At 35.9% G+C, this 13,934-nt stretch overlaps 3 protein-coding genes across 10 annotated transcripts; 1 reads left to right on the top strand and 2 right to left on the bottom strand.

The window, feature by feature from the left end:
• Window positions 1-271: 271 nt before the first annotated feature.
• Window positions 272-1,079, bottom strand: LOC140180255 (serine/threonine-protein phosphatase 7 long form homolog). The gene is made up of 3 exons (XM_072220709.1): window positions 769-1,079; window positions 467-652; window positions 272-377 (listed from the first exon to the last, which is right to left on the bottom strand). Exons 1-3 carry the CDS (start codon window positions 1,077-1,079, stop codon window positions 272-274), a joined length of 603 nt encoding a protein of 200 aa, XP_072076810.1.
• Window positions 1,080-3,145: 2,066 nt separating this feature from the next.
• On the top strand, window positions 3,146-6,495 carry LOC112755113 (uncharacterized protein At3g27210). Its single transcript, XM_025803019.3, has 3 exons — window positions 3,146-3,666; window positions 5,546-5,626; window positions 5,921-6,495. Exons 1-3 carry the CDS (start codon window positions 3,450-3,452, stop codon window positions 6,295-6,297), a joined length of 675 nt encoding a protein of 224 aa, XP_025658804.1. The 5' UTR covers window positions 3,146-3,449; the 3' UTR covers window positions 6,298-6,495.
• A 934-nt stretch (window positions 6,496-7,429) lies between these two features.
• Window positions 7,430-11,918, bottom strand: LOC112755112 (pentatricopeptide repeat-containing protein At3g04130, mitochondrial). 8 transcript variants are annotated; one of them, XR_011874571.1, is made up of 4 exons: window positions 11,255-11,918; window positions 10,416-10,565; window positions 8,574-10,213; window positions 7,430-8,346 (listed from the first exon to the last, which is right to left on the bottom strand). XR_011874571.1 is itself a non-coding variant. In XM_025803018.3 (4 exons), the coding sequence occupies exons 3-4, from the start codon at window positions 10,147-10,149 to the stop codon at window positions 8,298-8,300; spliced, it is 1,551 nt and encodes a 516-aa protein (XP_025658803.1). In that variant the 5' UTR covers window positions 10,150-10,213; window positions 10,416-10,565; window positions 11,255-11,918; the 3' UTR covers window positions 7,430-8,297. The 8 variants fall into 8 exon arrangements, 5 of the variants coding, with proteins under 5 accessions (XP_025658803.1, XP_025658801.1, XP_025658802.1 ...); XR_011874569.1 differs by having other exon boundaries at window positions 10,421-10,565; XR_011874570.1 differs by having other exon boundaries at window positions 10,421-10,575; window positions 11,255-11,915.
• Window positions 11,919-13,934: the final 2,016 nt, after the last annotated feature.

The following is a 13,934-nucleotide window of genomic DNA, read 5'->3' as shown; positions in this document are numbered from 1 at the left end:
TGATAGAGTTGTACGTGGAGTTCGAACAGCAGTCAGGGCTGGATGCGGTTGGCGAGGAGGTCAATATTGATGAGCTCGGGGATATAGATTGGGAAGAAGATAACAACGACAGTGAAAAGGAGTTCGAAGCCAACTACGAAGTTGACGACGAAAACGATGACGGAGACTTGGCAGACAATCCGGCGATACAAAATGAAGCGGAGGCGATTGTAAGCCAGCACCCCAAGAGGCCGATTAGAAAAATTATTCTTCTGAATAAAAACATTGGACATTAATGGTTACAACTTACATCCTCAACTCCCATGTCGTCGAGTCCTCGCCTAAAATGCGCAGTAAGCCTCCGAATATATTTTGTATGTCGGCACCAATGACTCCACCTAACAAAAAATAAAATAATAATATTAATAACAACGACAATGACAACGACAACGACAACAACAATAACAACAAGAATAAAAACCAATACCGTTGTGCAAGTGGAATACCAACATCGCCGAGCTGATCGCGGGGTATAGGTGCCAGGAGCGGTATACGCTCCCACCCCCAAACAAAAAGCAGTATCAGGGGGCCATCCATCTCTTTACAGTTGTATCGTGATGCACGACACAACGATCTGTATAGGTTTGTCAGACTAGCTGCCCCCAACTGTATGCTAAAATCCGGTAGAAATCTCGAAGTAGCAGTAGAAACTTCGAGTTCAATGAAGTGGTCGACTTATCCGGAAACACAACTGTTCCGAGCACGCAGAAAATGTGCGCCCGGACATACCGCTCAACAGACTCCTGAGTGTCACACGGCTTGATGTCTCTGCACCGCCGGACCGATGCAATATTAACCTTCCCCAACACGTGATCTTGCGGACCGGACTCCCGACCAAAACATGCAATGCAGTTCTCCACCAAAAACTCGTAACTGCTGTCTGATTTACCCGTAACGGCCTCCCCATTAATCGGGAGACCAAGAATATAGCTCATATCTTCCAGCGTCACCGTCACTTCACCGACCGGAAGATGAAATGTGTGAGTCTCCGGCCTCCAGCGTTCCACCAAGACACTCAGTAGTATAAAATGACCTCTCATTTCGCCTACTCACAAAACGTGTTGAAACCCAGTAAATGCCAGTATCACTGTAACTACCTCGTTAGAGGTATCAGACAGATCGAATTTTTTGAGCAATAAATTTCTATTAGCTTGCAAAAAGAAAAATAATGATTATTAAATTCTAAATAACATCGGTTAATAATTTATTCAAAAAAATAGCAACAATAATTAAAAAATATTATTATTATTATCTTAAAAAATAATAATAAATTATTAAAAAATAATAATAACTTATTAAAAATTAATCAATATTTATTTATTAAATAATATTATTTATTTATTATTAAAAAATAATAATAATTATTATACAGTATTTTATAATGACTAATAATAATAATAATAATAATAATAATAAACGATAACTAAACAGTATTATTACTAATATTATCTTAAAAAAAATCATAAATTATTAAAAAATAATAAAAAATTATTAAATATTATTTATTTATCATAAAAAATATTAACAATTTATTATTATTATTATTACACAGTATTATTTATTTATTATTAGAAAATATTAATAATTTATTATTATTATCCTACGATACACAGTATTTTATGATTATACTACTCATGATAACAAATTTTTTTCGACAGACTTAACCATAAGAACGGTTAATAATAATAATATACCTACCCAGTACCCATGATAACAATTATAATAAGGCTACTAATGACAATAATAACAATAATCATAACAATAATAATAATAACCATATCAAAATTTTTAAAAATAATACTCTGTTAACAATCTATTAACTATTACAGTTATTATTATATTAAAAAATACTAATAACGACACAGTTTTATTATTATCCTAGAAAATAATAATAAATTATTAAAAAATTATTATTATTATTATTATTATTATTATTATTATTATTATAATAATAATAATAATAATAAATAGTATTATAAAAAATTAACAATATACTAATCCTAATAATAATAATAATAATAATAATAATAATAATAAAATTAACAATAAATTTATTAATTAAAACATAAATAAAGAACATAAAAATAAATATATTTATTTACCATAAAGTTAAAAAAAACAACACTTACTCATTGAAGATGATTTAGATATTTAATAATGTGTTTTTTAAGTAAACTAAAATTACGAAACATTTTTATTTTTCACTAAATAAAAACCCAAACCTTCACTGCTCTTCCTTCCATCACTTACCTCCTTTCACCCTTAACTCCAACTCTTTCACTATCAAAATCGGAACCCCTCACAGCAAATGAAAATTTGAAACAATGAAAAGTGAAATGGTGAAAAAGCTCATGGCCTGCATTTTTGCTTTTAAACACCGGCTCCACCACTCTTCCATACACGTGTCATGCATGCAGGTGGAGAGGCTGTCAATCGCAGCCTGCGATTTGCCTCTGCAGCCTGCCAAACGCAGGTTGTGTTTTGGAGCTTCGAGGATGATCAAACTGCAAGTCATGTCGGCATGTAGGTGGCAGGAACACGTTTTGAGATTTCGTTCTCCTCCCCTGTCAAATGCAAGTTACGTTTTGCAGTTGTTTCACTTTTTTTTCCAATCAAAACTTAACCTGCGTTTTGCAGGTTACTGACTTAATGAGATCCATATTTGTGAATTACACAACATGCTACAATATATAAGCACATCATCACCATTTTAACTTCCATTCATAAATTAATTTCTACAAATTTAAAGGTTATAAAATTACTAAAAAAAAATTTAATCTTCAAATTTTATGATGACTGAATATTAAATTTTGTATGTACATAAATTAAAAAATTTTATTTATATTAAAATTTAATAAAATATAAATTTAAGGGTCAAATTTATATATTTAAAAAATTAAAATCTAGTTATATAAATCGAAAATTTAGATTTATGTATCCAAAGTCTGATTGTCCAATTTATTAATATCCGACTATATTATAATAAAACACGCCAAATTCTAATAATATTAAAAAATACAATTATTCATCCACATTAAAATTAAAAAACGTCTGACATTTCTGTTAAAATTTATTATAAAGTTTGACAAATAACCAACTGATATTTAATATTTATCTAACTTGATCTAAATAAATTTGCACATGTACCATTGTACCGATCACATGCATAATCCATTGTTAGTTTATTACCAACTCAAAAACAAAACCACTTTTCTCCTCTCCGAGTCTTCTCCTATTACATCATCCTTAGCTCATTCCATTCTTAACCCTTCTCTCTCACTTCCACTCCACTCTCTTTCTCTTCCTCTCTCTTAAATGCAAAGAGAAGCAGAAAGGTCCATGTGAACCTTGACGATCAAAAAGTGACTCCTTTTCCAATTCTCTATTAATTATTATACACTTACATACCAATGGGTTCATGCTCTTCCGTTCAAAGAACCCAACAGACTGACGAAAAAACCACCATGAAACTCAACCTCTCATCTTTTGCCTCCAAAGCTAACACCCTCATCATTCCACCATCACCCGTCAAGCCCAAAAATAATGAAACTTTTCGGCTTGACGATTCTGCCCTTAACTCTCACCGCTCAACCACCACCACTTCATTCACAGATTATGATAAAAACGGTATATATATATACATATATATATGTATATATTCTTCTTCTTTTCCTTCAAAAAGTCTCTGCTTTTTTTTTTGTTTCCCTTTTTTCGCTAATTTTCTTGCTTCATGACATAATAATGAAGCTTTTTTTTTGTTCAAAACTAATAGGTTTCCTATTAGACCCAAGCTTGGGTTCTTGCTCTTCAAAGGTTATTCATAGGTGTTTTGTTAAAAGTTAGAAGCTTTTAATTTTTTTAATAACTGTATTATAGATTTTGTCAGTTTGACAGTTACGAATTTCTTTATTTTTAGCTTTGGGAATTCCGATACAAACTTTTAATATTCAGAGCGTTGACAAATCCTTGTTAATTATTTGTTTCTTTTTATTTTTTATTTCTCTAAAAGATTATGCTTATATGTTATTGGTCGTCTCTTCGGCTCTGTTAGATTGATCGAATTCTAATTTGTTTATCTATTGAAATTCAGTGGTTATGTTTTGTTAAGTAATTGTTACCGTGTACAAATCCGTTCGTAGAGAATTGTCTTGTTTAGTTTATGTTACAGTTCACTTCTACAGCCTCCCAGACCCAGTTACTTTTCACAATTATGAACATGAATTTTCTACCTGATTTTTCTATGGATTTTTTTTTTGTCTTTTTGTTCTAATTTTCTTTCCTGAGGAGGAAGGAATTTTCTGCTTTCTGCTACTATACTTTCTGTGCTGAAAATCGAAAGGAAAAAATTGAAAAAATAAGCGTTAATGATGATTAATTAATTTGAAAGGGGTTAATTTGTTGTCCAGTTGTTTGTTTTATTATAGTACACACAGGGAATGCTTACTACTTCTTCTTCTTCTTCTTTCTCCTCTTCTTCCATGTCTTTCCTTTTCTTGAACCTAATTGATTTTATGATAACTATATGTATATGATTTTTCTGGTAGAGTATTGTTAAGCAAAGAATTCCTTGTGTACATGGTATGGTTTAACTTAATCCCGAGTGCCCTTGAAGGTCTTGTAGCAGTTCGGAGCTTTATTTAAGGGTTTGTTGTTGGCTGATGAGTTGTGTTGCAATTTGATTGATTGTGTAGCTGACCTCCCTTGGGATAAGGCTTTATTGGTGGTGGTGTTGTTACAATTTGATGAGTTTTTTTCCCTGTTGATTTTTTTTTCTCAGTTACCATTCTTGGTGAAGTCTTAGTTGAATCGATGATATGACTTCGATTGCTAATTGTGATTTTAGTTACAAATATGGAGGCTTTGGTGATAGAAAATGCTATGTACATCAGAGCTGTGTTGTTTAACTCATTTTTTATCTGTATTTTGTATTTTAGCGTGTATTATATACAAGAAGTTGATTTGGTGACCGAATTTTTGGTGTACACCTAGCATAATTGGTTTGTGATAATGTTAAAATTTCTTAATGAAAAGTTATTATTATAGGTTGCCATCTCTATCCCTTTGTGGACCAGTAATTTTACCCAAGAGTATTATGCCAAGATTGGAGTCTACTCTAACTTGTGGACCACAATGGGGTTGGCTGGTTGGCCATGTAGGAGTTACAATGAAGGAATAATTGGAGAGTTTTCAATAATATCTTTGAAAATTGATGAAGAATATTTGCCATTAATAAACACTAAATTGACTAAGATAAAATCTATTATTGAAAGAAACACATGTCTTTGGTGTCCTAACACTACTGTAATCTGTTATCTGTCTTCTCTGACCTATTCTAAGTTCATTGTTATTTGTTCATGAACAATTTGTTGCTTTTATATTGCATAGGGTCTTCATAGCTCACTTGAACATATAATCCTTATGCGTTACCATGTCATGGATTCCATTCACTTGCTTTTCGCTTTTGCTTTGATTGTTGCATCTGAACATGGATTTTTCTTCTGTACAGCTAGCAAAGAGGAAGCATTTTTCGATTCAAAGGCTTGGTTAGACTCAGACTGTGAAGATGATTTCTACAGTGTCAAGGGTGGTAAGAAAACGCTCCTCCTTTAATAGTTTTCCATTGTTTGAAGTGGTTAACTTATGCTATAAGTGGATGAATAAGCTGATCACTCGACCAACCTAAGTTGGTTTACGTGTTTATAATTTACTTGGCCTTTTTCTATTACAAGTCCAGAGGCCCAAAAATATATGACTATGTAAATGTGAAATTAAGTATTTATGGACATTAACTGGAAGCTTAAGAAGATTGCAGAGTCTTGTTAGATGTGGACGTAGCATGGTTGTTTCTTCAATGATCTAACATTTCTTTGTTTCAATTTAGAGTTCACCCCATCGCGTGGCACCACCCCAGTGCACCATTCTTTCGCCACCCCTGTGATGACCAATAGCATTCCTGGTTCTGCTGCCGAGCCATCTCCAACAGAAAGGAAAAAGAAACTGTTGGAGCTTTTTCGCGAAAGTATCAGAGAACACAAAGATGCCGGCGAAAACAATGAAGGAGACAAACCAATTATACAGGACTTTCTACTATCTAAATCTGCAAACAGCACTCCATATTTCTCAGAGACTAACTCTGCAGGTAGCGCTGTTAAATCTAAGCAGCGGTGCCTGCCGAGCTTGGTGCCGTGCCGCAGCTTCAGCGAGAGGCGAAGGAAGGGGAGTCCGGGTCCAGCAATCGCTGCTAATGGGAAGGCTTGAGTCCTCCTGTTGCAATCTTTATTAGCAAACATAAATCTTTCGCATCTTGGAAGATGAAGTCAATGTGATATGATACGATAAATGTATGTAAAAATCTTTAGTATATGGCTGTAAAAAGCAATGTAGAATTATATTATGAATTTGGAAGGAAAAAGAAAACATACATAAAGGAAGAGATTTTTATTTTTATGTGATCAACTTTATGTTTTAGACTAGTGGGATTATTGATATTGATGGGAGTGACTATTAGACCACAAAACTTGGATATTTATTTTGTGAAAGATATTTAGTTGGGAACTTAGGGTTTAGATGCCATACTGATCATAATTCAAGGGTGCCAGCATCAATTAACCATCACAGTACCAGAGTGACATTCACATCAGCACTAAATTAATAGTTGTGAGATGAAAGTTTTTTCCAGGATTAACAAAAGTAACATTTCTTAAAGTAGAGAACGTTAGTCATTTTGAAAAATTAAACACAAACACTAGGAGCCAGCCGCTTTTAGTAATTTTGCTATCATTTAATTAGCATAAATACTAAATTGTCTTCAACAAATAAATTTTACTAATTCATAAATGTAAATTCTAGAAAATGTGAATACAAATTGTATTGACTCATATATGCAAACTCTTGGTAAATATAGATACAAATTGTATATTGTGTGCAAACACCTACAAATATGGATGCAAATTATTACCAACAAAATATTAGCTCAAAATGATAATATTTGCTGATCACGTATTAAAAATTATATTAACTCATTTGTTCAATTTCAAAAACAACAATGGAAATTACCTCAATATAATATTAATGTACAAATCCGAATCATTTTTTAAGGATTTTGATAACTAATATCTCGTATATATAACATGGACATAGAGGAAGTTTGGTACATAACATCCTTAAAATGAGACTTTGTCCACACTTTTAGATCAAGTGTTGCCAACTTGTCATAACACTCTCTTTAGCTCTTTTAGTTGATTCATCATTCTCTCCCATTCTTTCACATATGTTGCTTTAGCTATAGAGAAAATCAGGACCACTGTTCTACCTCCAAAACTCCAAAAGCCTTCTTACAATTGGCAGCATTGGCATACAAAATTTACAACGGCACCATACAAATCAAATATGTGAAATGGCTGATAAATATTTATCAACTGTAGGGTTCATTTGGCCTTCAGCAAAATCTTAAATACCTGGTAAATAATTGTACTAACAATTTACAACAGATAAGCAGCAACTTCCTGAATCTACAAGTTCATTAAGTTAAATAACAAAATATAAACTGTAAACCAGTTTGCATACTCTATACTATTAAGATTAAAAAACACAAGAGGGAATTAAGGAATTTCACTGAATGGGAAAGATGAGAGCATAACCTAAATGAACAAGAACAAGTCATTGATGTGAAAGGAGTAGTAGGCACATGAAAAGCTTTGACCTGCACTTGAGCTGCTACTTTAACTGCATTTCCCAAATGATCTACTTACCCTATTCAACTCATTCACATGCCAAATCTCACACTGCTAGTTAAGATTTCCATTACCACTCTGGATCTAGAACCTCACATTCTGATCAGCGAACCATAATTGCAGTACTTGCCTTTTCCCTTCTCAGTCATGATCTAACACCAAAACTACCTTCTTTTAGCATCAATGTAAGCTTCTACGAAGTATTGTTGTTGCTTGCCGTTAAAAAGTAGCAAGACATTAACCAAGCAAAGAAAACGAGCAAGGATATTTTCACAACATAGGTAGCTCAGTTGTGTTTTACTTTCCATTTGCTTGATAGTGATAAAATTTGATATTATCACTCGGCACTGAACCGATAGGATTTGGGTGGTCTCTGGTACTTGTATGCCTGTGACTGGCAGCAATATATACATCAAGAGTATGGACAGAGGCTTCAGGCAAGTAAGCTCCAGTATTCTCATTTCAATATTCCATACTAGTATCTCAATCTCTGCAAAACCCTACTCGTTTGATTCAAATGCCACATTATGTTTCGCTAACCTCAGCAATCATTGGAGAAACCATATTTGAAAACCTGCAGAGTGCCAACTTGAGAAAATTTAGTTACATGTTCATTTTCTACTTCAAAAAATATCGAATTTAAATGGAAAACCTAGTAACATTACAACACTGCTTAACATTGCTTACTTTTATAACACCTAGACCAAGAAATTAGTTGTGTATAGCTAGATCACTAGAACAACCAGGCAATCCAACCGGATTACAAATTTCAATACAATGTTATACATTGTTATCAACTACCTTCTTTTTATCGTATATCTGAATCAAACTGGAAAAAACATGCAACCAGACTGCATAAATACTTGTGCATTTACATTTTCTTCATAAGGTCCTCAATTTTCTCGGAGGCTTCATACATATTTTTCTGTTTGACTTCTTCCAATAGCAAACGACAAGTTTTCAATCTAGGCATTACATCTTGATCAATCATGTCCTCAAATAAAGAGTATGCCCACTTGTATCTATCTGCTCTACAGAGCCCATGAATTAGAAGTGTATAGGTAGAGATATCAAGACCAAGATGATGTTTGTTGACCATGTCATTCAATATATCCTTCAACCAACTATCTATTTTTCCCGTTTTAAAGCATAATTTGATCATTGGGTGGTAAGTTTGAAGATCAGGCTTACAGAGGCCCGCATCTTGCATCTCCCGCAATGTGTCAAAAGCCCTATTCTCTTGTGCATAATGACAGAACATAGAAATCATTGAATTATAGGTGGATGTATTTGGGACAACACCATCATTAGGCATCGTCACCTTGAATACAAACGTAGCATCATCTACTTTGCCTGCTCTCCCTAATGTGTAAATGAATGAATTATAGAATAAGGTATCAGGTTTGCATCCAACAGACCTCATTCTCTCAACTAATTGCAAAGCTTCCTCAAATTTTTCTGCCTTCGCCAATGCAGACATGATGGTAGTATAAGTGACCACATTTGGGGAGCAACCATGTGCTTGCATTTCATCAAGCAGCTCGTAGACCCTGTCAAAATTCTGTTCTTGGCAATAGCATTGGATGATGGTTGAGTAACTTATAACACAAGGGTGACAACCATGTCCTTTCATCTCTTGGATTGTCCACTGTGCCTCGTCCACACGACGGACTTTGCACCAGCCGTGTATAAGTATGTTAAACGTATAAGCATTTGGAGCAATGTGCTGCTTTAGCTCCAAGAAAATTTCACGAGCTTGTTCAACAAATTCCTCTTTGCATAGCGTATCAAGCAACAAGTTCATGGATTCGGTGTTCTTCTCCAACCCAAGAGATTCTAAGCTATCAAATATCCTTACTGCATCTTCCCACTGTCCTGCACCAACAAACCTCCTCATCACCTTAGCTATAGTATTCAGAGTAACAAGACCCACCTCATGCATTTCTTCCAAGAAATCTCTCAACTTTTCCATTTGCTTCATTTTCCCTAATATGTCTATCATCATATCATACGATTCCGGCGAGTGTCTAAAGCCTGATCGCAAACCGGCCCATTTGAATATCCCCAATGCAGACCTCCAATCGTCTTTAAATCGATGGAGTAACCTTTGAATAAGGTTCTGAGAGAGATGTATACCATCACAAGCTGGATCATTGAACAGAGACCGGAGAATTTCTTGGTCGCTGTTCCCTTTGCTAGCTTTTGCAATGAGAATGTCAGCATATTTAGTAAGCCCTAGACATTGTTCTTCATGCCAAAACTCTCTAGCTCCTACACAGTGAGAAGATACTAACTGTGAAGAGAAACTTCTAGATACCAGAACCTTACAACATAGGCTAGCGGAATCGCTGGCAGTAGAACGATATATTGAGTGCATAGGGGTGATTTTCAAGTGAACTCAAAACAGCCACAGTAACAAAAAGAGACTGAGGAACAAAACCCTGCTAGACAAGTAAGCATAAAGAAAATTAGGTTTTCCATCAAGCAACGAATAATGAGAGCTAATATCTTATATCAAAATTAATAAAGTATACTTGGAAAAATAATGATTAATTGAACTTACTTGTTGAGCATATTCATACAGATACAAGAAAAAACAAAAATATAGAAGGGCAACAAACAAGAAGCAAAAGCAAAGCAGACCTTACCTCTGTTTCCTTGGGCCGCACCCACCCCAGCCAGTCTCGCCAGAGGTCCTCTGCTTTTGCTGCCGATCTGCTCTTGCCGTGGCAGCCTCTATTCTCCTCTCCCAGTATCACGGTCGCTGCTATGTCGTCAGTCACAGCTTCGTCACTGCAGCCGTCTATTCGTTATGATTAAAATTTTGGAAGATTTTCACATGTACCAGTGACCAGTGTACTTGACTGGTACACTGGTATACAGTAAATCTAATTCAATTACATATTGACACCCTCATTCCCAGCAAAGCACCATCAACGAGTCAGAATCAGAAAAATCAGTAACCAACAACTCAGAAATCAGAATATAGCAAAACTTAACAATGCAGTGAAGCACATAAGGATAACACTTATCCGCCACCAGAAGAGCCAACAATTACAAAAAAGTTTTTAAGTTTAACTAATTTTACTCAGGAACAAGCCAACAACTACTAAATTAACTCAGAATTAGAACAATAGCACAGAAATAACTCAGAAAATTACCAATAATCAACAATAATCAACCCAGAAGTCAGAACAAAATAACAACAATCCAGCCCCGTTAATAACAATGAACTATGAAGAAAATTAACTCAGAAAACAACAATTAACCCAGAAAAACAACAATCAACAATCAACGTAATTAAATCCAGAGAAACAGCAATTAACTCCCAAAAATGAAACTGAAGAAGCAGTGGAGGGATGGAGGCTTACAAACTCAGAAATTCAGTAACTCAAAATAAGCAGAAATTAACAAAATCAGAAATCAGAAAACCAAACGAAAGTACAAAACAAGCAAAAATAAATTGAAGCAGCACTGCTTACTGGTGGCGAAGGAGGAAGGCAAGTGACGGCGACGGAGGAATGGGAAGTGACGGCAACGGAGGAGGGGAAGTGAACTCGGACTGAGAGCAACAGACAGCTCGAAGAGGGATGCTGGCCTCGGACAGAGAGAGAGAGCTCGATGACGAGAAGAGGAGCGATGAGAACTAAGAAGAGTTCGGCGATGCGATGAGAAGAGTGCGACGGCACCCACGCTTTGTCCCCGCCGGCGGCGACAGCACCCTGTACCGGAGGAGAAGAGTTCAGCGATGAGGGACGGTGATGGTGGCTGGCTGGGCTTAGGGTTAAGTTTCAGAGTGGGAGAGAAAGTGGGTGGGATATTTCTTCGTTCTTCTTCCTTGTGATTGCAAAACGCCGTCGTTTTTCACGGATGCACTGAACGTCTGAACCAAAGACCGTGAAAAAACCCGGCCGGTTCCGGTGATTTACCGATTAACCGCTGGTTTGTCCGATTATCTAATCAATTTTTGTAAGGCTGTTTTACATCTTAACCAAAATCGATCACTTAACCAATTTGGTTTAGTTTTTACTTTTTAGTTTTTAGAACATTGTTTGAGCGTTGAGGGAAAACCGGAAAAGGAACGTGTGTGAGGAGAAGCCGAGAAGGGGCTTGGCTTTTGCCGTTCAGTTTCTCTTTTGTTTTTTTAACTTTAATCCAAACTGTGTCGTTTTATACAAACTGGCCAGGTCCCGATCTAATCCGATCAGTCGATTTACCGGTTCTTGAACAATTTTTAAATGGTAATTTTTCTTGAAGAATCCAACCGCAAATAAGTCTAGTCTGGATTTTAGAATCATAGTTCTCGAGTTTCCTTTTCTTAATTTGTACGGTGGGAAATTGAGAGATGTTAGGGTCATTAAAATTTGGACAATTTTCTCAAATAAATAAAATGGGACTTAAAATTACTTGATTATACAATTTTACAAACGAAGACGTAATTGTATTTTTTGACGAATCTATAGAAATCGCTACTATCAGTTGCGAATTAGGGTATAATATAAACTGCTACTGGCAGCTGCGGTTTACGAGTAAGGGAGTTTAAACAAAAATCGCTATAGGCAGTAGCGGTTTATGTATTGGAAGAAATCAATGTAAACCGCTATAGGTAGTAGCGGTTTACGTGGAGGGTGTGTCTATATATAATCTGTGGCTTGCAGTCGCGGATTTCATTTGTGTTTTGCTTGTGGGGTTGCCTAGAGAGAGAAAAGTTGTAGAGAGAAGGAGGAGCACTTGGAGGAGGGTTTTAGGATTTTTTCAAGCGCTGACTTGAGGTAGAGAGCATGGCAAATGAACAGAGCTTATATCGACTGAATGGTGTTGCCAATGCTGCCGGTGCCATTGCCGACGAGGTTAGCTTTATTTTATTTATCTAAGTATTAACATTTGTTAGATAGGTTATGGAATGTAGGGTGTAAATGCTACTTGACTGTTAGATCTTACTTAGGGGTGGAATGTAGTGACGGTATATGCTAGGTTAGACGACATTGGAATAATAGGTGAAGATCATTTTAATTTTAATTTTAATTTTAAATATTTTGTTTAAAATATAGCTAAGAAACCGGTATTTAGCCATAAATCGATTCAGGTTAAGAACTTGTTTATTTTGTATGTTCCCTTTGGAAAACCGAAATTTGAAGTTTATAACCGGTTTTTGAAGTATCTAACGAATCAAAGATTTAACAGGTTGAATGTATAAGTGAATAATAATTTAATTAATTAATTGTTTAGTTGTGTCATTGTGTGGCAGTATTTATTTATTTATTCGGTCGAATGAGTTAAGATTTTTCCATGTTGCATGTAAATTTGAATAACGTTGTGGATGTCTTTCGTGCATGGTGCAGCCAAGTAGGTGTATCTACAGTATGAGGCGGCAACAAAATATGCCAATGCATGACAGAATCATACCTTATTTAGAGAGGGCTGGTTTGTACCACTTGACCAGGCTAAACAGTCGTTGGTTCTAGTTGGATGAGGCTATGGTTAGTGCGTTCATTGAGAGGTGGCGTCCGGAGACGCATACTTTTGATATGCCTTTTAGAGAGTGCACAGTGACACTGCAAGATGTGGCATTTCAACTTGGGTTACCTATTGATGGGAGGGCTATTACCGCCTTGCAGAGTTTGAAAATTTCATGGAGGGTGGCCGATCAGCCTGGGAATGGTTTCAGGATTTATTCGGTGAGCTGCCTCCACCGAATAAGGTCAAGCAGATGACCGTCCACTTCACATGGTTTCATGAGAGGTTTCGGGTGTTGCCAGAAGATGCGACCGAGGACACTGTTCGCATATATGCATGTGCCTACATCATGATGTTGTTATCCACTCAGTTATTTGGGGACAAGAGTGCGAACCGGGTTCATATTCGGTGGTTGCCCTTTGTGGTGAATCTTGATGACATGGGGAGTTATAGTTGGGGATCTTCCGCGTTGGCGTGGTTGTATCGATGCATGTGTCCGATTCCATCACCTTGTACTCAACTCCACGCCGGATGCTGTAATCCTTCACACTCAGCACGGCTTCCTCCTTACTCTGGAAAGATTGGCCAAGACGAAATTCAGTCAGACCGGTTACATCATGCAAACCCTGACCCACATACGTCTCCCCCATCTCTCGCTGTTCGCCAATGGCTTCCAAGATCAACGCTGACAAGTGTGGAGGATAT

Source organism: Arachis hypogaea, chromosome 16 (genome assembly GCF_003086295.3).
Source record: "Arachis hypogaea cultivar Tifrunner chromosome 16, arahy.Tifrunner.gnm2.J5K5, whole genome shotgun sequence".
Taxonomy (NCBI): domain Eukaryota; kingdom Viridiplantae; phylum Streptophyta; class Magnoliopsida; order Fabales; family Fabaceae; genus Arachis; species Arachis hypogaea.
Note: the sequence above shows the minus strand (reverse complement) of the source record. Positions and strands in the feature narration are given on the sequence as shown.